The 24,447-nt window shown below is 42.7% G+C and overlaps 1 protein-coding gene across 2 annotated transcripts in view; it reads left to right on the top strand.

Annotated features, from left to right (window-relative positions):
- Positions 1 to 15,492, top strand: part of FRAS1 (Fraser extracellular matrix complex subunit 1) — a 730,981-nt gene extending 715,489 nt beyond the window's left edge. For both annotated transcript variants that reach the window (XM_068233564.1, XM_068233565.1), the window contains 3 exons: positions 7,567 to 7,772; positions 12,428 to 12,574; positions 14,607 to 15,492. In XM_068233564.1, the coding sequence (XP_068089665.1) occupies positions 7,567 to 7,772; positions 12,428 to 12,574; positions 14,607 to 15,194 (941 nt within the window). In that variant the 3' untranslated portion in view covers positions 15,195 to 15,492. The remainder of the gene's footprint in view (positions 1 to 7,566; positions 7,773 to 12,427; positions 12,575 to 14,606) is intronic.
- Positions 15,493 to 24,447: the final 8,955 nt, after the last annotated feature.

Genomic DNA, 24,447 nt, shown 5'->3' on the forward strand with positions numbered 1-24,447 from the left:
TGAATATTTACTGCTTTGTATATTTTCATGTTGTTCGTGTGTCCACTGCTTTACATCTACCCGCATTATTAGCAATTCCGCAGATTGCTATATAATCGGGTCTATCCTTGTATTATTGGCGATACTGCGGATCCCCAATAATCAAGGTTCGGGGTGTGACACTGGTCTGAGTAGATCATTTCAGGCACTTACCGTGTTAGTGAGCCTTCCGCTGATTTACCATCAGGAAGATACTTACTATTTCACTCTAACATATCTGCATTAGTGGTGATTCTGTATATCACCACTTAATCAGATATTTGTGCCTCTTGCTGACACCAATCGTTACAGAAACACAGACCATAAAGAAGTAAGATGGAGGGGGTGATAAACCAGCTTCAGACTGTAAGGGCAGAGTTAGAACAGCTGAAGATTACTGTAACTGCACAGCAGGCTCAGATTACTCAGTTAAATGAGACTGTCCAAAGGTTGCAATCACCACTTAACGTTCTACCTCCCCCGGCTCTTAGCGAGCCTAAAATGAACATTCCTGAGAAATTTTCAGGCACAAGGTCAGATTTCCAGAATTTCCGTCACAGAGTGCTGTCTTACTTTGAGATGAAACCTGTGTCCTCGGGAACCGAGGCTCAGAAGGTCACTCTTATCAAGACTCTATTGCATGCAGATTCCCAGACGTGGGCTTATGGCTTACCTGATGAGCATCCTGCTCTGTCTTCTGTCCAGGAGTTTTTTAAGGCCATGGCGGTCATCTACGATGATCCAGATAGTGCCGCCACGGCCGAACGTAAGCTCAAAAACCTTAGACAAGGACGCAGTACTGCTGAGGAGTATGCGTCAGAGTTTAGGAAGTGGGCTGTGTCCTCTAGATGGGAGCGATATGCACTCTTGGATAGATACCTAGATGGGTTGTCAGAAGCAGTAACTGACGTGATGGTTAGTCATCCGGAACCCAAAGATCTAGATGAGGCTATTACGCTGTCTATTAAAATAGATAGGCGTCTGAGGTACAACAAGAAGGGCAGGTACCCCATGTACTCTAGGACTTCTGGGGCCAGTAGCTCGGCAGCAGTTGAGACTGAGGAGCCGATGCAGTTAGGCCACGGGCGCCTCACGGAGGCGGAAAGGTCAAGAAGACGCAGAGAGGGTCTTTGCATGTACTGCGGGGAAAAGGGCCACATTGCACAAAACTGTGGTAGGAAGTCGGGAAACTCCTCGGCTTAGGTGTGGTAGGGGGTACCACCCTAAGCGGAATTGTTTTACCTCCAAAACAAGAAAAAATTTTATTGCCCTGTTCCCTAAATTGGGAAGGGAAGAACTTTCCTACCACAGCATTTGTAGATTCCGGGTCAACAGCTAACTTTTTAGATTTAAGCTTTGCTTTAAGTTTAAATATCCCTGTACTTCCGGTAGGAAGACATTTATATGTTACAGCGATTGATGACACTCCTTTGCAAGGAAAGTCCCCACTGTGTCAGACACCTCCCCTCTCGCTGCAAGTGGGAGCTCTGCACAGGGAGGTCATACAGTTTTTCGTTTTAAAGATGTCTACCTCTACGGTGATACTAGGGTTGCCCTGGTTACGATTACATTCTCCTCAGTTTGATTGGGGGAATGGGCAGTTGACTACTTGGTCGCCTTATTGTACACAACATTGTTTACAGAATGTAGTTTTGTGTTCTACTAAGATTCAAGTGGAAGGAGTACCTCCACAATATCAGGAATATGCTGATGTCTTTTGTCCTAGGGCAGCAGATCAATTACCCCCCCATAGACCTTTTGATTGCCCAATAGATTTGAAACCAGGAACCATGCCACCCAGGGGCCACCTATACAACCTCTCGTCCCCGGAAAAATTGGCCATGGACGAGTACATTCAGGAGAATTTGCAGAAGGGTTTCATCCGCCCTTCAAGATCTCCTGCAGGAGCGGGATTCTTTTTCGTTCAGAAAAAAGATGGTGGTTTGCGCCCCTGTATTGACTACAGGGGTCTAAATAAGATCACGATTAAGAATCGGTATCCACTACCGCTAATCGACGATTTATTTACACAGGTTCCCGGGGCTTCTGTTTTCACTAAGTTGGATCTAAGGGGGGCCTACAATTTGATCCGTATCAGGGAGGAAGATGAATGGAAGACGGCATTCAACACTCCCAAGGGGCATTACGAATACTTGGTGATGCCCTTTGGGTTGTGTAACGCTCCTGCAGTTTTTCAGGAGTTCGTCAACGAGATTTTTAGGGAGGTACTGGGTCGCTTTGTAATCGTCTACTTAGATGATATCTTAATATTTTCTAAAAATATCACGGAACACCGCCAACATGTGAAGTATGTGTTACAAAGACTCAGGGAGAATCAATTGTTTGCGAAATTAGAGAAATGTGTTTTTGAGGTAAAGGAGATTGCCTTTCTTGGTTACATTATCTCTACATCAGGGTTGTCCATGGATCCCAAAAAGGTCTCTGCTGTAAGGGATTGGCCACAACCATCTGGGCTTAAAGCACTACAGAGATTCTTGGGATTCGCAAATTATTATAGAAAATTTATCAAGGGGTTCTCTTCGGTGGTGTCTCCGCTTACTAATTTGACAAAAAAAGGGGCTGATGCCACTCATTGGTCAGAAGAAGCAGTTGGGGCATTTTCCTCTCTGAAAGAGGCATTCTGTTCTGCTCCCATATTACGTCATGTAGATGTTGCTTACCCATTTATAGTGGAGGTGGATGCCTCGGAGGTTGGAGTAGGAGCAGTATTGTCTCAACGTTCAGGACTTCAGGGCAAGCTTCATCCCTGTGCTTTTTTTTCCAGAAAATTCTCTCCTGCCCAGAGAAATTATGATGTTGGAAACAGGGAATTATTAGCCATCAAGCTTGCTTTTGAGGAGTGGCGCCACTGGTTAGAGGGGGCGGAGCATGTAATTACTGTGTACACGGATCATAAAAATTTACAGTACATTGAAAAAGCTAAAAGACTCACCCCCAGACAGGCTAGATGGGCTCTCTTTTTCTGCCGTTTTAATTTTATAATTACATTCACACCAGGGAGTAAGAACGTTAAAGCGGACGCCCTTTCTCGTTGTTTTGAACCTGAAACTGCTCCATCTCCTTCCTCAGAAAGTATTCTGTCGAAAGAGATCATCCTGGCAGCCACTGAGATAGTTGAAGACCTTCCTAGCCTCTTAAGTCCTTTTCAATTAGAAGTGCCAGAAGGGAAACCAAGAGGGGTTCTTTATGTCCCTTGTACTTTACGTCCCAAAGTGCTGCAGTTGTTTCATGGACACAAGAATGCTGGACACCCTGGCATTACCCGAACCCAAGAATTGTTGTGTAGATCTGTCTGGTGGCCATCTCTACAACAAGATTGCAAGGAATTTGTTAAGACCTGTACCGTCTGTGCCAGGAGCAAACCCTCCCGACTGGCTCCAGTTGGAACTTTGCAGTCTCTGCCCTCCCCTCAGGAGCCATGGACACATATTTCCATGGACTTCGTGGGAGAACTTCCAGATTCCAATGGAAAGACTGTCATATGGGTGGTCACAGACAGATTCAGTAAGATGGCCCACTTTGTGCCTTTGAGTGGTTTCCCTACTGCTCAAAAATTAGCAGATCTTTTTATTCAAAATATCTTTAAATTACACGGCATTCCAGAGAATGTTGTCTCAGACAGAGGGGTCCAGTTTGTCTCTAGGTTCTGGCGGGCCTTCTGTAAGGGGATGGGTATGTCGTTGTCCTTTTCATCAGGTTACCATCCACAGACCAACGGCCAGACAGAGAGGACCAATCAATCTTTGGAACAGTTCCTGAGATGTTATGTGGCGGACGCCCAACACCAGTGGGCGGAGTTTCTACCATTTGCTGAGTTCGCACATAACAATCTCAGGAATGAGTCCTCTGGTTATGCGCCTTTTCAAATTGTCAATGGGAAATCTCCCAAATTTTCTCCTTTGCCAGTGTCGACCTCTCCATTCCCTGTCCTGGAGGAGTGGCAGGAATCTTTCAAGAGGATTTGGGCTAATGTCGGAGAAAATTTAAAAAAGGCTTTCATCATACAGAAGAGGCAGGCAGATAAGAGACGGTCTGCGGAGTGGGAGTTTAAACCAGGAGACAGAGTTTGGATATCAACTCGTCATATAGCTCTGAGGCAGCCATCCGCGAAACTGGGGCCCAGGTATATTGGACCATATCCAATTTCCGAAAGGGTTAATCGTGTTACTTACAGAGTCAGGTTACCGCAGTCTCTAAAGGTGGGGAAAGCCTTTCATGTGTCACTCCTGAAACCAGCTGTTCAGGTGGATTCCCCCCCTCCTCACCCTGTCATGGTTGATGGTGAGCCTGAATGGGAGGTTGAGGAGATCTTGGACTCCAGACGAGTTCAGGGTTCAGTGCAGTATTTGGTGCATTGGAGAGGGTACGGTCTAGAGGAAAGATCCTGGGTCAAAGCAGGTGATTTACATGCTGATAAACTTAGGAGACGGTTCCATGAGCTCCATCCTGACAGGCCAGGTGGGACGTGTCCGGAGTCCACGCCTAGAGGGAGGGGTACTGTAACGAAAAATCTGCAACGCCGGATGGATTGCGGAAATATGGTCGCATCCAGTCCGGCAAGCGGACCTTCCAACGCGGGATGCGGAAATTCGTCCGCATCCGCTGCGCACACCCGTCCGAGCACTCTGCTCCAAACTCACCAACATGCTGTTCACCAGGGTTCTGCCATCTTGCCTCTAGGGGGTGCGGCCGCACACCAGACACGCCTTTATACTCTTAGAAAGCGTGTCAGCTGACCTGGAGGTCAGCTGACATTTTAGCCTGCTCTGATTGGTTGCTGCCTGGGGTGGAGACTTCTCTCCCAGGCAGTATATAAGGAAGTGCTTTTCAGTCACACTTTGTCTGTGTTTGCGATACCCTGTGTCAGCACTCAGACCTTAGACTAGATCCCAGGTGTTGAAACCAAGGACTTCACACCTAGACTAGGAGATTATTATTATTGTTATTGATTCTCTGTGTATGATTCTGTGCCTGTCTTGACTTCTCTTCTGCTTCCTGATTCTGTACTCTGCCAGCCCGTACCGTTAACGACTATTGGCTTGGTTCCTGACTATTCTCTCGTCTCACGTCTCTGTACTGTTGCCGCCTGTACTGTTGCCGAACCTCTTTCTGTCTGACCTTGCTCCCTTCAGTGGAACGTCTCCTACTGTTGGGTTATTATCTGAGGCTTGCCTCCCGGAGACGCCGGCCCTAGCAGACCGTTACTGCCAGAGGCTGAGATTCCTCCACTGCCACTTTGGGGGATCTCACACACGGGGTTCCCATTCAGAGGTAACCACACCTCTGAGGAATTGCCGTGTGGTGGATATTTCCACAACTTTGTGAATATTTACTGCTTTGTATATTTTCATGTTGTTCGTGTGTCCACTGCTTTACATCTACCCGCATTATTAGCAATTCCGCAGATTGCTATATAATCGGGTCTATCCTTGTATTATTGGCGATACTGCGGATCCCCAATAATCAAGGTTCGGGGTGTGACACTGGTCTGAGTAGATCATTTCAGGCACTTACCGTGTTAGTGAGCCTTCCGCTGATTTACCATCAGGAAGATACTTACTATTTCACTCTAACATATCTGCATTAGTGGTGATTCTGTATATCACCACTTAATCAGATATTTGTGCCTCTTGCTGACACCAATCGTTACACACCCATTCTATTGTCACTGAAGCTTACAGGAAAGCATGAACCTATTAATTCTACTTTGAAGAACTGTCAATCAAGCATTTGACATCAGCCTAATTTTAGTCTGACAGATGCATAGAGAAAATTTGGGGATTACTTGACATTTCTGGAGCAAATATTGTTAAAAGGGTGAAGAACATTAAAAAGGAAAGAAACTGCAAATCCCAATTTTACTCAGCATCCAATTGAATTACACTGGAGATGTGTTAAAAGAAGAAATTTATACATACCTGTGGCTTCCTCCAGCCCCCTTCAGGCTGATCAGTCCCTTGCCATCCTCCTCTACCACCTCGATACTCTACTATTGGACCCGGTAATTCAGCCAGCTGGGGCATAGTCCAGATGCACAGCCTGGCTGCATGCATGCCCCCATCACATTACCATCACAGGGAGAGTTCTTCACCTGTGCAGTACTACTGCACAGGCACAGAATACTCCCGGCCATGTGAGCACAACATGGGAGAGCGCGCAACCAGACTGTGCCTGCACCAACTGGTGCCAACTGACACAATTACTGGGACCCATAGAGAAAGATCCAAGCGGCAGAAGAGGACGGCGAAGGACCAATCAGCCTGATGGGAGCTGGAGGAAGCCTCAGGTATGGATTTCATTTAACTCATCTCAGGTACACTTTAACCACTTCCACTCCCCTGGGACAAGTAACTACATCCCTGCAAAGTCCCATATCTCCTTGCAGGGACAAACCAACTACGTCCCTCCTGATCCCCCCCCCCCCACACACACACACACACACACACACCGCACACAACTCCGGCAACCACCACCGATCGTTAGCCGGGAGAGCAATGAATGGGAACACAGATACCATTCATTGATCTAAGTCCCTGTGTGAATGACTGCAGCCATCCATGGGACGGCGCCATCATTCACAGAAGCCAATACTTACACATCCATGCATAACTTCCTCTTTGCATAGTAATACTACACATAGGGAAGTTATGCACGAGGACATCTTGTGGTCAAATAGTAAAATTACATCTAAAAACATTTTTTTTAATTAAAAGACATATTTCTACATTTAAAATTAACCCCTTACTCCCCAATAGTTACCTCCCAAAAAAATTTGTATAAAAAAAATATACAATTAAAAAAAATACATAAATAGTTACCTTAGGGACAGAATTTTTTTAATATGTATATCAAGAGGGTATATTACTGTTACTTTTTAAATGATGGGCTTGTAATTAGGGTTGGACGCAAAACTGAAAAAATGCACCTTTATTTCCAAATAATATGTTGGTCCCATACATTGTACTACAGAAACATTTTAAATATTGCAATAATTGGGACAAATGTTACCCATTTGTCCCAATTATTGCAATATTTAAAATGTGCGGGTTTTAATTACGGTAGCATGTATTATTTTAAAACCATAATGGGCAAAAACTGAGAAATAATGAATTTTTCCATTGTTATTCTTATTTTTCCTGTTGAAACACATTTGGAATAAAATAATTCTTAGCAAAAAGTACCCCCCAAAGAAAGCCTAATTGGTGGCAAAAAAAACCAAGATATAGATTGTTTTGTTGTGATAAGTAGTAATAAAGTTATAGGTGAATGAATGGAAGGAACGCTGACAGGTGAAGATTGCTCTGTTTTTTTTAAGGGGAAAAACCCTTGGAGGTGAAGTGGTTATACTCATGAAATAGCGATAAAAGTGATTTTATTTTATAACCTATAAGTATAGAATGAAACCAGTGTCAGCTTTTATGAACAAGGTAGTGGCTATTCCTATTTTAGGACTTGTTCATGCATGCTGGTATATTGTACAAAGACTCACAAAAGTTTTCATTTCTGAATATGTAATGTTTTTTGCAGGACAAACCTTATATGGACGAGTTCTTTGGAATCCAGACCAAAACCTGAATTCTGCCTATAAGCTGCAGCTGGAGAAAGTCTACCTCTGCACCGGGAAGGATGGATATGTACCTTTTTTTGACCCAACTGGAACAATTTATAATGAAGGTCCTCAGTATGGATGTATTCAACCTAATAAGAACTTAAAGCACCGATTTCTCCTATTGGTATGTAGTATATAATACCTAAAAGTATATAAAAGAGCTGGTACTAAACTTTGCTCTTGAAACCTTTTTTTTCTGGGTGAAAATTAAACTAACCAGTATGGAGAAAAGGACATACTTGCCTACCCATGAAAGTTCCCAGTGAGGCTTGATCCTGTCTTTTTTGCTCTCATCACTCTAGGCACTCAGCGCCTCTGTGTAACCATGGTAGATGAGTAGTGGCCCCATTAGTTAAAGCTGCTCCCCTTAATTTCCTTAGAGACAGTTACTGAAACTGTGGATCTTGGCAGCAGTCATAGGAAATATGACTGGGAGGCTCTGCACCATTGTCAAATTGGTGTTAATGTCTAAACAGCAGGTAACAAAAGTGTCCCCCCAAAACACCCACAATTAAAAAATGTTAAAATTCTGCCCAATTAGACATTTTCCCACCCCAGACTTGTTAGTGTCACAAGGTGTCAGGTGTGAATAGGGAGCAGGTGTGTAAAATTAGGTGTTATTGCTAATATACTGGTCACTGACTGAAAGTTCATCATGGCTTATCATGGCAGAGTTGTTGCTCTCCATAAAGATGGCCTAGGCTTTAAAAAGATTGCCATCACCCTGAAACTGAGCTTCCGCATGGTGTCCCTCTACACTGAATCTAGTTAAAAATTAACTTTTATTGATCGATTAAAAAAGGGTCTGACTGACACTATGCATACTCTAAAGTATTGTAGGGCCTACTGCATCAGTGTTGAAGAAGTCACTAAGTAACCCAGGCCCAATAACAATACTACAAAATTATTAAAATCACACAACCCCCACCAAACAACCCGACATGTTTCACTCCTGAACGGAGCTTTTTCAAGGGTAAAGTGACATAAAAGTGCAATTAGTGATAAGGTGCAAAATTACATAATTATACAGATATAGAGTATGGCCTATAGGCTCATAACATCATAGCAGCCAAACTCATATTGCAGTTTACTTCCCTTATATACCCTATGAGGGGGTGTGGTAAAATTAACCCCTCCCCTAAAGGTCGTCCCCGGTGCTACCCTCTGTAGGGCCAGCACTCCATTGGTTAAGAGTGCTGTTAATCATATCATCCACCAATGAAAGTGTGGATACAAGTATATCATGCGTAGGAAATAGCCCCCTAAGAAAGATATTATACTAACTAAAAATACATGGGATAGTACCTCCAGTCCTGTTGAAAACATGAAGGGACACTGTGCAAACTCACTATCATGCCTGTGTCCCATAGACGCTTCCAAACACTTGCTCCGTAAAGTGAGCCTTCTGATTGGCTCACAGTATCTCTTCCCTTTCCAATGCATCAGCCAATTGGCCACGAGTACCTCGGATGACGTATGCGGAAGTATTTCCGCATAGTACGCATGAAGCGCATACGTCATATCCACAATACGGAAGGCCTCGTACTGCGTCCAACGTTAGACGCGTGGGAATGAGACGTTACCATGGTAACGCCCCTACACTCCAGGATACGTAAGGAGACCAGCGTCACCGGTATCCCCCTAGCGTGCCGCCTAGTGTTATAAACAGCGTCATGGGGATCACCATGGCAACACTGCGTGTTCATAAACAACAGTAGATACAGTTTGATTTACAGAAAAGCATCCGCATTAGTTAGTGCAGCTGGAGTATTCTCCCCACTAGGATGTCTTAATGTCAATATAGATATAAAGAAAGGGGGATAATAATGCATACAAAATGTGTGGCATAGAAATATAGTTCCACATACAGTTGACACAACCTAAATGTAGGTGGATGTACATGGGAGTATGGGGTGGGGATTATGAGTAAGGTATAGAGGGGAATAGGTAATACCTATTCCCCTCTATACCTTACTCATAATCCCCACCCCATACTCCCATGTACATCCACCTACATTTAGGTTGTGTCATCTGTATGTGGAACTATATTTCTATGCCACACATGACGCTGTTTATAACACTAGGTGGCACACTAGGGGGATACCGGTGACGCTGGTCTCCTTACGTATCCTGGAGTGTAGGGGCGTTACCATGGTAACGTCTCATCCCCACGCGTCTAACGTTGGACGCAGTACGAGGCCTTCCATATTGTGGATATGACGTATGCGCTTCATGCGTACTATGCGGAAATACTTCCGCATACGTCATCCGAGGTACTCGTGGCCAATTTGCTGATGCATTGGAAAGGGAAGAGATACTGTGAGCCAATCAGAAGGCTCACTTTACGGAGCAAGTGTTTAGAAGCGTCTATGGGACACAGGCATGATAGTGAGTTTGCACAGTGTCCCTTCATGTTTTCAACAGGACTGGAGGTACTATCCCATGTATTTTTAGTTAGTATAATATCTTTCTTAGGGGGCTATTTCCTACTCATGATATACATGTATCCATACTTTCATTGGTGGATGATATGATTAACAGCACTCTTAACCAATGGAGTGCTGGCCCTACAGAGGGTAGCACCGGGGACGACCTTTAGGGGAGGGGTTAATAGGGTATATAAGGGAAGTAAACTGCCATATGAGTTTGGCTGCTATGATGTTATGAGCCTATAGGCCATACTCTATATCTGTATAATTATGTAATTTTGCACCTTATCACTAATTGCACTTTTATGTCACTTTACCCTTGAAAAAGCTCCGTTCAGGAGTGAAACATGTCGGGTTGTTTGGTGGGGGTTGTGTGATTTTAATAATTTTGTAGTATTGTTATTTGGCCTGGGTTACTGAGTGACCTCTTCAACACTGATGCAGTAGGCCCTACAATACTTTAGAGTATGCATAGTGTCAGTCAGACCCTTTTTTAATCGATCAATAAAAGTTATTTTTTAACTAGATTCAGTGTAGAGGGATATTTTGTTGTATTTACCTGAGTTCAGGTTTTGTTGTACTTCCGCATGGTGGCCAAGACCATACAAGGGTTTAACAGGACAGGTTCCACTCAGAACAGGCCTTGCCATTGTTGACCAAAGAAGCTGAGTGCATTTGCTCAGCATCATATTCAGAGGTTGTTTTTTGCAAATAGCTGTATGGGTGCTGGCAGCATTGCTGTAGAGGTTGAAGGGGTGAGGGGGGTCAGCCTGTCAGTGCTCAGACCATACACTGCTCACTGCACCAAATTGATCTGCATGGCTGGTTTATCCCCAAAGGAATGCTCTTCTAAATATGATTCAAAAGAAAGCCTATAAACAGTTTGCTAAAGACATGCAGACAAAGGACATGTATTACTAGAACCATGTTCTGTGGTCTAATGAGACCAAGAGAAACTTATTTTGTTCAGATGGTGTCAAGCATGTGTGGCAACAACCAGGTGAGGAGTGCAAAGATAAGTTGTCTTGCCTACAGTCAAGCATGATGGTGGGAGTGTCATGGTTTGGGGCTGCATGAGTGCTGCTGGCACTGGGGAGCTAGAGTTCATTGACGGAACCAATAATGCCAACATGCACTGTGACATACTGAAGCAGACCATGGTCTCCTGCCTTCGGAAACTGCGCCGTAAAGGAACTGAAAGTAAAGGTACTGGATTGGCCAAGCATGTCTTTAGACCTAAACACTATTGAACATCTGTGGGGCATCCTCAAACGGAAGGTGGAGGAGTGCAAGGTCTCTAACATCCACCAGTTTAGTGATGTCACCATGGAAGAGAGTTCCAGTGGCAACCTGTGAAGCTCTAGTGAACTCCATGCCCAAAAGAGTTAAGGCAGTATTGGAAAATAATGGTGGGCACACGAAATATGGACACTTTGGGCACAGTTTTGACATTCTTCACTGGGGGGGGGGTACTCATTTTTGTTGCCAGTAATTGAGTTTGAGTTATTTTATGCAAGCTGTACACTGACTACTTTACATTGCATCAAAGTGCCATATAAAATATTTTCAAATAATGTTGAGAAGTGTACTCACTTTTTGATATACTGTATATGGGAAACACCAGGGATGCTGCAGGGCAGTGCTCCCAGTTCCTCACAGTTAGAGGTATCAATGGCACCTGCCATATTTGCGCTTATGTAGCTATGCCTCTGCCCCCGACATGACTGTAACATCATACAGTGGCACGGGGGTGTCTGCAGTCATCTCCATCCAGCAGTGCCCCTGGAGCTTTCCTGTGTAACTTCCTTATGTCTGCAGCCATTTTGGTTGCATCAAGGCAAATTGTGTGATAATCAGTGTATACTATGACAGCCTCCCTGCGATCCTTATTACACTGTCAGCCATTAATTCACTATACATGAATTGCAAGGAGGCTGAAATGCTACAACACCACTACAAGGAAGCAAAATATCTGCATAGTAAACCACAGGAGAGGTGTTGGACACTAATGGATACAAATATACACTGGAGAGCAGGCTACGAGTTAACATAAAAATGCAGTTCCACTGTACATTATACATTTGTCTAATATTTTGCTAGGAACATTTTATCATAGGTTTGAGAAGTAACATGATTAATGAAAAGTTGTTCTTTAGGTTCAAACCCTATCATTTTCAAACTGGAATGTAAGCTTATAGCAGCTCATCATGATTTAATGGAATATGTGCATAATTGCTGGTACTGTGTACACTGTACCTGTAGGTTTGCCAACTTCCTGTATTTATGCATTAGAATAGATTTATTTAAACAACTTGATTCCTGTTAAAGTTGAATACTGTTTATTTTTCAGGACCGAAACCAGCCAGAAGTCACTGAGAAATACTTTCATGATGTCCCTTTTGAAGCAGGGTTTGCTTCAGATCAACCAGACTTTCATGCAATGAGTACTCTGCCAGGAGTCGATGGGTTCACCATGAAAGTTGATGCCCTGTACAAGGTACTCACAATATGCTATTAAAGAAAGCACAAATAAAGACAAGCAAACAAAAAAAAACAAAGCAAAACTGTGATTGTACAAGAAAATGTATACCCCCCCCCCCCCCCCCAAAAAAAAAATGAAGGAAAAAGAAAACCAATGGATAGATTTTCAGTGTGAAAAACACCATCATTTACCAGTTCACTTCTCCTGAGCTTTTTCTTAGGCAATCGTTTTTCATCTTCTCTTTAAAAAAATAATTTTTCAGCACTGAAAAAGTAAGAAAATGTAGATGAGAAAATACTATTAAAATTATTTTGAGTGCTTTATGGACAAGGAGAAAATCACAGGAAAAGTAAATTGCACATGGACCTTAGTGTTTCTAGTGTATGTCTCCTTGAGCTGTATAGTTCTTCAGTAAATTTGTGATTATGAGTAGACATATATATATATATATATATATATATATATATATATATATATATATATATATATATATGTATGTATGATAGACATATAAGCTAGTAACCTAATTAACTAATTTTTGTTCCTTATTACGGTACATTACATGTAATAGAACATTTTTACCCAGACAAGACTAGAGTAACTTGTACACAGACTTCGTGCTGCAGTGGTAAAATAAGCTACAGTGTGTCCTGTAATCTACATTTTAAAACATTCAATGCTCAGAGAAAGCATGCACACATAAAACAAAAGAAAATTATGACTTTATTTTTGAATTTAGATTTTTCTTACAAGATGTGATAGAACATACTTCGAGCTTTTCAAAAATAAGGGCAATATTAAACCAAACGCTCTTACTGACAAGTGCTGCAAAAATGTAGATGAAGTTATCTACCAAGTATGTGTCAAGTCATTGCAATTCATTCCACAGCCTTCCACCACCCACTCCTGTATACTACTGTTTGTAAACAAACATGGTGATCTCTCTCACCACAGAGGTGTTCTGCATTAGATGCACAGGCAGGGGTGACAGAGATCATTTCTATAGCTGTGAACCCATCTAACCCACTAACCACAACTTCCATGCGTGTTTTTGCAATGGTCATGTTTATTTACACTTATTGGTATACAATGTATAACAGGCCTTGGAATGATGGATATGATATGGCACACAACATACCATTTACATTTTTGCAGCAATGATGGGAGGCCATTAGGTAATAGCACTAGGTTAAATAAATGTCATCTTAAAAGCCCACTTCCAATTTTTACTTTTATGTCTAATCCTCTCTTTCAAACTGCTCTCTTCCATACTGCTGTTTTCGTGAGGAGGGGCTCCAAATCACTCCTGTGGCAGTGACGGGCCTCCAAACCAGCTCGGCCTATGTCAGTGACATCTGATAGACGGTGGTGCTTGTGTCACCAGCCAATGATTGGATGGTAGGCGTGGCTGCTACAGTCATAACCAACATCCCTCCCCCCCCCCCCCCCCCCGTGGGCAGAGTCTTGTTAGAGCAACACAGAAGTTCATAGTATGGGGCATTGGAGGGAGAAGTTCGATTAGTTCTGAACTCAGAGATGCTTTAGTGTCAAGGACTGTCTGGGCTGACCACTGTGGAATTTGTCTTAGAAGGAACTCGAGGTAAAATTTCATAAGCTCACATTATAATCGCATTGATTGTGAACTCCAATATGGAAATTATTCCCTACTATTAATCTGTAATAGAATTTAGTCCACGGTTTTTCAATCTCGCCTTCAGTATTATTGATGTATAATTTAGTTCACCTGTCTGCCTTACCACAAGCGTCGTGAGGGGGAGGGGGGGGGTTACATTAGTCATTTTTGGGGGGGAAGGGGGGGGTTGGTAAATTGTCCGCACAGGGTGTCAAATACCCTAGCTACGCCACTGTGCCTTACTCTTCCCTTAAATGGGCTTAGTGGAAAAGGTTTTGTGACTGCCTTTATACATGCAGATAAATTAGAATATGATTTGACTATGACGTATAAGAAACAGACTATTCACATTTATTAATTTCAGCAAGAATTGATTTTTTATGTCAATAAACATTCTTTTCTTGTCTTGCAAAGGTTGAAACTGGACATCAATGGTACCTTCAAGTAATCTATATTATTGGCCCAGAGACAATGGCAGGACCCAGAGTGCAAAGATCTCTAACATACCAGCTGAGACGAGGCCGCAGGGATCTGGTCGACAAGAATGGCAGACTCACACTAGATGACTCTTTGATTTATGACAATGAAGGAGATCAAGTCAAGAATGGTACAAACATGAAGACTTTGAGTTTAGAAGTGGAAACCGCTGCCACGGCTGCATCACAAACAGGAGCCTCAATTGGAAGTGCATTTGCAGCCATAATGCTATTGATGCTAGTTCTATTGTCTGTGTGCCTTATAACACAGAAGTGTAGGAGAAACAAGAAGAAGAGGCCACCCAAGGATGCTGCAGAGGAGTACCCACTGAACACCAAGGTGGATGCTTCTAGGAAAAATATAGAGCGGATGGAAAAGAACTTTAACAGACAGCATTGCACTGTAAGGAATGTCAACCTTCTGCAAGACAGCAAGGAAGAGCTGGAGGTGAAAGGAGTGAGGATCAAGCAAATGAACTTTGAAGTGAAAGTTCACAATAACCTACATGATGGGACAGAAGTTTGATGTCACTTTGGCTCATACAAAAATATATTTTGATAAAATGCTACTCTTTTATAAGGTGTAAACAAAAGAAAGGAGTACCAGTATTTTTCTACAACGAGTGAAAAGGGAAAGCAATTGAGTATTGAACAGATGTGCAGTAGGAACTTTGACTCACAACTGAGCTACCTCGTTACGCCCACCCTTGTGCGAGACACCAGGGGCAAAACGTGGCAAATATTTTGCTCTTGGTAATGCACTGCACATATGTAACACTGCCACCAAAGTCAATCACTTCCTTGTATTAAAGTAACTAGCTTTATCTGCACTGTATTCATTTTATAGCTATCAGTCACATCACTTAACACATTATTTTATGTTTTTGTGTATGTTATTAGGACAGTATGTTCATTTATTAGTTAGCACTGTCTCCTTGCAGCACTGAGGTCCTGGCATTCAGGAAACCAACTCTGCATGAAGATTTTGTAAATTTAGCCTAGGTACTTTAGTTTCTTCTCATACCCCACAAACATAGAAATAGTGGTAGGTTCATTAATACTTGATGAAACCGATCCTAGTCTGAATTTCCAGTTTCACCCTGGCCAGTAAACACTCTCCTGAGTAAGGAGGTTTGGGTGCAAACCCAGAAAATCAACCTCATAAAACCGACAACTGCTTTTGAAACAGCAAGAATATTCCGATGTTCCTAATGTCACATAAAGGAACTCTGTAATAGTTTGTTTTTTTATTTTTTCTACAAGTGAAACATTTTCCAAGTGCCATTCTCATTTACTTGACACATTAAAGCATCAACCGTTTATTAATATATATTTTTATGAAGGTACAGCAAGTCAAGCAGAAAAGAATTGTATGTTGTATGGAGCAGTAGTGCATACCATGCTTGGGGAAATACACAATGATTAATTTATTACAGTCCTTAAGATAAACTTCTACTGCTAAAGAGGACAAAAAGATTTAAAGTACCGTTAAAACATAATGGTGAAAGCACAGTGATTCCTTCCAGTATCGTAATTGCCATATTTCTACTAATATATTGGAAGACTTTTTTTTTTTTATTTATTGTGTTTACTACTAAGCATAAGACAATGGTACTTATGGAAGGGAGTATGATGAGCAAGCTTTTTCAAGTTGAGGAGGTAGAACAATGCAAAGATTTATACAGGGCTGACTGTTAGCGTCTGCTTTAACTGTCAGATGTGATTGTAAACCTTTGTTCTAAATGTTACATGTGATTATCTGAAGAGTTACTATATTTATTGTCAAAGCACTGGAGGATGCCACACAAACACAATTTACAAGGTTAAATATTTTTCGATTCCATTTTTAAGTATTAGCCCATTCAGTAAAAAAGTGAAAGATATGTAATACATATCTTCGTATGTAATACATTATGTAAAGACAATCAAGTAGACCTTGTAGTGGTCTGTCTGCATGCAAAGATCAACCAAACCTGGGGGTCACACTAAGCACACAAACTTCATATTAACAATCATATTAAATAAACTGTGACCAGAGGGAATGCTTATTAATCAACTTTTCTCTAAGGGTCTAGAGATTATTCCAGCAGCACAATAAACATCTACCAAGAAAGAAAGGTCTATGGGCCTATAAAAAAATGCCTTTTTTCTTTTAAAAGTCATTGATAGGGAGCACATTTAGCTGCAGGGTATATATATTTTTTTATGATTTACATACATTACAAGAACTAAGCTACTGAAAATGTAGGTGATGTACTTGCACTGAGATTTACAGACCTAAAGTGAACCTCCAGACTAAAAATCTACTCAGCAGCACTGAAAAGGCTTTGTGTTTCTTTAACAGGTTCATAGCATCAGAACTTTGTTTTTCATACCTAAGACAAATATTTAGCTACTTAGAAGCTAAGCTCCGCCACATCAAAGAAAACTGCCCTGGCATTTTTCCCCTGATGCTGTGCAAAGCATGATGGGATTTCTGACGTTGTTTTTCTTGTTGCCTAGCAGCTGGGGGGAGTGATCAGGACACAGGACAGTAAGAACTGTGTCTCATGCTCCCTGTCACCTCCTTTCAACCAAAAAGATGGCTGCCCTCATGAAATCACAAACCTTTGCCTGTGCTTTTGAAACAGGGTGGGTAAGACATTATATTACCTATCTATTTTCATTAGCATAACTAATGTAACTTAATGACAGTATGTTTGTTTAGGCTGAAGTTCCTCATTAAATATGGCTTCTCTTTTAAATCACATTCATTAGAGGTCTGCTGAAGCCGCCATCTAGACCTCCTTCTAAAACGACTAGATTCCTGGCAGTACTCGTAGTGCTGATCCTTTGGCTATAATGTGCTCTTTCACATTCCTGGAACAAGCATGGCGATAGGATATACTATTTTCTCTCATTACGATTTGGTAAAAGGAGAGTAAGATGGCCATCTCTCTAGCACCTGACTGACAGATGAACTTTTAATTACATTTTTTGTGGAGCTTTTTGATTTCTTGGTACGCCACTGCAAACCCCTCCAAAACACAAATGGTAGCAGAAACTCTTTGAAATGTCAAACTCCCAAGCTTTTAAAATACAAAGTGTTAAAATATAATTTTAATTAAAAAAATGTTGAAAGATATTTTTTGATGAAGAGCAGTGATGAGGTTATTTTTGTACAAGTTCTATGCAAATGCCTTCAAAGAGAAATTGATCTTCCAGATATGAGTTTTTATATGTATTTTGACCAAGAAAGATAACCTAATCAGACTCTGTGGTATAAAGGAACAGCCTATATTCCACACGATGGGCTTGTCTGCCTTCAGGTGACTTCGGCTGGCTTTTGGTCACTGGATTTTGAATCCTTTGAATTTACATAAAACACAGAATTTGGTTTAAATACATGATCAGCATTATCCTTAACTCGTATTTATCAATGGATGCCTATGAAGCTAAGCAACAAACATGTATTAAGTAAAATTTTAGGAGGTCTCATAAAGCCAATGAAATTATCTAGACGCTGAAACTGAGTTACCTTCATGTGATGTTTATTATGTGTTGCCCAGCAACTGTACTTAGCCTTTTATATGCATCTGAATATATTCAAAACCTATTTTATTTACCAGAGCCTGTATTTTTGTGCCATTGAACATTTTCCCATTCTTTGCAGTGCCAGTTTTTTGAATGCCTTATATTGTTAATAGACAAGCACAACCTGGAAGCTTTATGTTGCCATCTGTTATGTAGCATAGAATGAACCTAGCTCTGCTCCTGTGGATGTTATGTTGCCTTTCTTGACCTGACGGACAGGTTTCTGCTGACAGCGATAGGAATGAGATGCTGTATGTGTCCACAGAGCTGTATGCTAACTCAGGGATTGCTGAACTCATCTCAGTCACTACCGGTCCTGAGTACAGGTGCCTGAGGTGACTCACTATCCCTGTTATGGTGCTGTATATGTAGGAATATCAACTTACATATTGTTGTTTTATATATACATATATACTGTATCTGGAAACTACATGCCATGGAATACATTTATATTAATAAACTCAATTTTGTTTACTTTCTTTAAGGTGTCAGTACTTCGTGAATTTTAGCTGGAGGGCATAGACATATGTCCATGTAGTAGTGATCACTGGCAGAGTCACTATTATTATTATTATTATTATTATTATTTTTTATTTATATAGCGCCAACATATTCCGCAGCGCTTTACAAAGCACAATAAGACGACAAGGGGAACATAGATACAACTAACAAATGTACAGCAGAGTTCCAAGCAGCACAAATATTGTTACAAGAACAGTAAACATTAGGAGGATGACCCTGCCCTTGCGAGCTTACAATCTAATGGGTAGTGGGGGACACAATAGGTAAGGGGGTGGAGGATGGATGAGGCAGTGATTCTTTGCCTCTCATTACATTGTGACAGACAAGTAAATAAGGGCTATAGAATGTTATAAGCTTGTCTGAAAAGGTGTGTTTTAAGAGTGCGTTTGAAGATGTCCAGGTTTGGAGCATGACGTACAGGCTGTGGAAGAGAGTTCCAGATAAGGGCTGATGCTCGTGTAAAGTCCTGGATGCGAGCATGAGAGGAGGTGATCAACTTAGAGGCCAGGAGAATTTCTTGGGAGGAGCGAAGGTTGCGGGAGGGACAATATCTTGAGATTAGTGAGGAGATGTATGGAGGAGACAACTCGTGGAGGGCTTTGTATGTTAGAGTCAGGAGTTTGAACTGGATCCTCTGGGTAATGGGTAACCAGTGGAGAGAGTGGCACAGTGGGGCTGCATCGGAAGAGCGTGTGGAAAGGTAAATGAGGCGGGCCGCTGAATTTAGAAGGGATTGGAGAGGAGCTAGCCTGTTTTTTGGTAGGCCACAGAGCAGGGTGTTGCAGTAGTCTAGGCGGGAGATGATTAAGGCATGAACAAGCATTTTGGTGGCCTCTTGTGTGAGGAAGGGACGGATACGGAATATATTTTTGAGCTGGAAATAGCAGGTGGTGGTTAATGAGGCAATATGAGGTTTAAAGGAGAGCTCGGAGTCCAGTATAACCCCCAAGCAGCGGGTCTTAGTGGTTGAGGTTATTGGGGTGTCGTCTACCGTTATGGTTGCAATTGGTGGGGGTGTAGATAGCAATGGTGGAAAAATCACAATTTCTGTTTTAGTCATGTTGAGTTTGAGGAAGCGGGAGGACATGAATGCAGAAACGGCACGTAGACAGTCGGGGACTCTGGATAGTAGTGAGGACAGGTCAGGAGCTGAGAGATAGATTTGGGTGTCATCCGCATAGAGGTGATACTGGAAGCCAAAAGAGTTAATTAGTTGTCCCAGGCCACGGGTGTAGATTGAGAAAAGAAGTGGCCCAAGAACAGAGCCTTGAGGTACACCAACAGACAGTGGGTGTGGAGAGGACTTGGTGTTAGAGAAGGAGACAGTGTAAGAGCGTCCAGAGAGATAAGAGGAGATCCAGGAATGTGCTTGTCCCTTGATTCCTAAAGATGACAGTGTCTGCAGAAGCAGAGCATGATCAACAGTGTCAAAGGCAGAGGAAAGGTCAAGGAGTATTAGAATGGAGAACTGGCCTTTGGATTTAGCTACCAGTAGGTCATTAGCAACTTTCGTGAGGACAGTTTCAGTGGAATGGTGTGTGCGGAATCCAGATTGAAAGGGGTCAAGTAAGGAGTTGGTAGAGAGAAAGGCAGACAATTCTGAATGGATGTGACGTTCCAGTAGTTTAGAAGCAAAGGGGAGGAGCGAGACAGGACGGTAGTTGGATAGAGAAGTTGGATCAAGAGAGGGTTTTTTGATTAGTGGTGTGATGATAGCTTGTTTGAATAAGGAAGGAAAAGTGCCAGTGGAGATAGACAGGTTGAATAGAGTTGTTAGAGCGGGATTAAAGGAGGAGGAAAGCTGGGGGATTAGATGAGAGGGAATGGGGTCCAGGGCACAGGTAGTGAGATGCGCTTTGGAGATTAGTGAGGAAAGACACTGTTCAGTTAGTGTGGTGAAAGATGTTAGAGTGGAAGAGTGGTCTTGTGGAGCGGGGGGAAGGCAGTTAGTGGTGGGCAAGGATGCAGGCGGACAGAAGGAATTTATAGGTGGCGGCTGTGCTTGTAAAAATGGTTGTGTGTTGAAGCTATTACGTATTGCATCAATCTTGCTTGTAAAGTATGATGCAAAGTTGTCGGCTGACAGACATGTGGTAGGGGGAGGAGGTGGGGGACGAAGTAGGGAGTTAAAGGTGTTGAACAATTGTTTTGGGTTGTGGGACTGTGAGGAAATGAGCGAGGAGAAATAAGACTGCTTAGCAGAGGTGAGGGCATCCCTGAGCTCCTGCATAGTTTGTTTATAGTGATTGAAGTCTTCTACAGCAGTGCTTTTTCTCCAGCATCTTTCTGCCACCCTGGAGTGCCTTTTCAGCTGTTTGATTTGTTCTGTGAGCCAGGGCTGCCGGTTAGTTTGGCGGGGACGGGTGGTGGTGAGTGGAACGGCTGAATTCATGGCAGAGGAGACTACATTAAATAAGTAACTGGATGCTGCCTCAGGGTCAGTGTAGGAAGACAGGGTACTTAGAGGTTGCAAGGCCTCAGTCAGGGAATTCACATCCAGGTTGCGGTAATTCCTGCGCGTGACTGTATGGTGTAGTGTTGGAGGAGTTGACGGTAGAGAAGAATTGATTGAGAAGGTAAGAAGGTTGTGGTCTGAGAGGGGAAGCGGAGTGTTATGAAAGCTTGAAATAGAACAGAGGCGGGTAAAGACAAGGTCAAGAGTGTGGCTGTCTTTGTGGGTGGAAGTGGAGGACCATTGGGCAAGGTCAAACGAGGAGGTGAGAGAGAGCAGTTTGGTGGCAGTAGAACAATTAGTATCGATGGGTATATTAAAATCTCCAATGATGATAGAGGGGATATCAGTGGAGAGGAACTGGAGAAGCCATGCTGAAAAGTGATCAATGAAAGTAGAGGCTGGACCGGGCGGGCGGTAGATAACAGCAATCTGAATGTGGTATGGAGAGTAGAGACGGACAGCATGAACTTCAAAGGATGAGAGTGCGGGCAGTGGTGCGAGTGGCTTAAAGGAACAGTGTTCAGAGAGGAGGATCCCCACCCCCCCTCCATGTTTGTGGCCAGGTCTAGGGGCATGACTAAATTTTAGACCACCATATGATAGAGCAGCTGGAGACACCGTGTCTGATGGAGTTATCCATGTTTCAGTGAGCCCCAGGAAGGTGAAAGTGTTGGAGATAAACATGTCATGAATAAAGGCCAGTTTATTACAAACGGAGCGGGAGTTCCATAGAGCCCCAGATATAGGGAGGGGAGAGCTGGGAAGAAGGGGGATGTCAATAAGATTGTAGGCGTTCTGGGAGGGGAGGTGGTGAGGTTTGTTATTGGTGGAATGAGTTGTAGTCTGAGCAGTGTGAGGTCTAGGAGTGGGCCCTGGGTTCGGTGATATGTCCCCAGAAGCCAGGAGGAGGAGTAGGCAGAGCAGAGAGATGTGGGGGTGGGACTTGTGTGTATGCAAGTTAGGTTTAGTGAGAGCAGAGGATGGGTAGTGTGAGCACAGAAATAGGAATAGTTCGTGGCTAGAGAAAAGGGGAGACGATAGCAGAGAGGGAGCAATGTGTATGGTGTTGCTGACAGTGGGAGGATGAAGTGACATGTGGATTTTCAGGAACAGAAGGCAAAAAGAAGCTGTTGAGAAAGACATTTTAAACATTCTGAAGGGGTCTACAGGGAGATTGATAGCTGACAGCAGGAGGATGGAGTGTGTTTAGATACAGGAATTGCAGAAACAAGCAAGCATATGGTGAAACAGATAAAAAACAGTTAAGTAGCAAACCATGTGATCAAAGTGCACAGTCTCCTGGCAGTTCCTTCTGTTCCCTTCTGGTTCAATTCTGGTCTAATTTGGGTCTTTTGCTGTGCACTTCAAATCATGCACTTAAAATTAATGCACATCTGACTAAAGTCCTATCTGACTTAGAGACTAAATTAAGTAGACAGCAGAGGGGATGGAGATGAGTGCTGGAATGAGGATCAGGTGTGAATGGCCAGGCCTGGGCTGTGGGAGGCTGGGTCAGTCTACAGACATGCAAATTATGACTAATTAATTAGGTACACATTGCAGCATAAGGCCTGGCACCAGGAAATGGTCACAATTATGTATGCGTACCATAAAGTTAAAAGCAATGCAGGTAAAGTTGAACATAAGCAAGATTTGTTTGATTGCAGAGAGAAATTGCATGAAGACAGATATAAAATCAGATGCAGATGCAGATCATATGCGTACCATAAAGTTAAAAGCAATGCAGGTAAAGTTGAACATAAGCAAGATTTGTTTGATTGCAGAGAGAAATTGCATGAAGACAGATATAAAATCAGATGCAGATGCAGATCATATGCGTACCATAAAGTTAAAAGCAATGCAGGTAAAGTTGAACATAAGCAAGATTTGTTTGATTGCAGAGAGAAATTGCATGAAGACAGATATAAAATCAGATGCAGATGCAGATCATATGCGTACCATAAAGTTAAAAGCAATGCAGGTAAAGTTGAACATAAGCAAGATTTGTTTGATTGCAGAGAGAAATTGCATGAAGACAGATATAAAATCAGATGCAGATGCAGATCATATGCGTACCATAAAGTTAAAAGCAATGCAGGTAAAGTTGAACATAAGCAAGATTTGTTTGATTGCAGAGAGAAATTGCATGAAGACAGATATAAAATCAGATGCAGATGCAGATCATATGCGTACCATAAAGTTAAAAGCAATGCAGGTAAAGTTGAACATAAGCATTGCTTTCCCTTACTTATCATATACATATTTATCACAGCACTGCTGTAATAATACATTAGTTGTAATTGAAGCAGGTAAAAATAGCGCTGGAGGGGCCCCGGGTAAAATGGGCGCCGCCATAGGTGTCTATGTTAATAGCCACAGTTTGCAGCCATTAGCGGTAATCTGGGTGCCGAAGGTGCCCTGTTGTTACTAATCACGGCTATTAAAATAGGCGTCTATAGCGGCACCCAAAATATCGGTGGATAGGGTTAGGCAGAAAAGGCGGGGTCCTTAGTGTTAGACATTCTGGGGGGGGGGGGGGGTTTAGGGTTAGGCATCGGCAGGGGAATTTTAAGGTTAGGCATCACCAGGGGACTCTTAGGGTTAGGCATCACCAGGAGGTGGTTTTTAAGGTTAGGCATTGCCATGGGGGATTGGTTAGGTTTAGGCATTAAAAGGGAGGGCTTGTGTGAGGGTAAGTTTAGGTCATAGTAAAATATCGGTAAAGATTACTGATATTTTATTATTGAAGTTAACTAGTAGAATATTGGTAATTTTACCTCAGTTTAGGATTCCACCGACTCGACTGCTATAATTTGCATTACAATCTTTTTGCCTTTTTGACCTGTATGCAGTTGTATCACCCAATCCATATCAAAACATGCAACAACCATCTAGATACTGTGAAGGATTGCGGAGAAGCCGCCGCTTGTGCTGACAGTGAGGCGGCGGTTTCCGCGCATAGAGCGGCGGTTTCCTCACAGCAACATGCGTCTGGGTTATCTGGACCTAGTAGTGCACACAGATGGAGAGCTACACTCGCGCGCGACTCAAGACAGGCTCTTTATGCCAATAGGAGAAGGGTCAGCTGATCGGGACGGTCAGCTGACCCCAGCTCAGCAGATGATTGGTTGATGGGAGCTGGGCGGCGCTGAGGAGCGCTTCACTATATATATCTCTTGCTGTTCAGTTGCTGGTTGTCTGGCGTTGCGAATACCTATGTGTTAGCACT

This window comes from Hyperolius riggenbachi, chromosome 1 (genome assembly GCF_040937935.1).
Source record: "Hyperolius riggenbachi isolate aHypRig1 chromosome 1, aHypRig1.pri, whole genome shotgun sequence".
Taxonomy (NCBI): Eukaryota; Metazoa; Chordata; class Amphibia; order Anura; family Hyperoliidae; genus Hyperolius; species Hyperolius riggenbachi.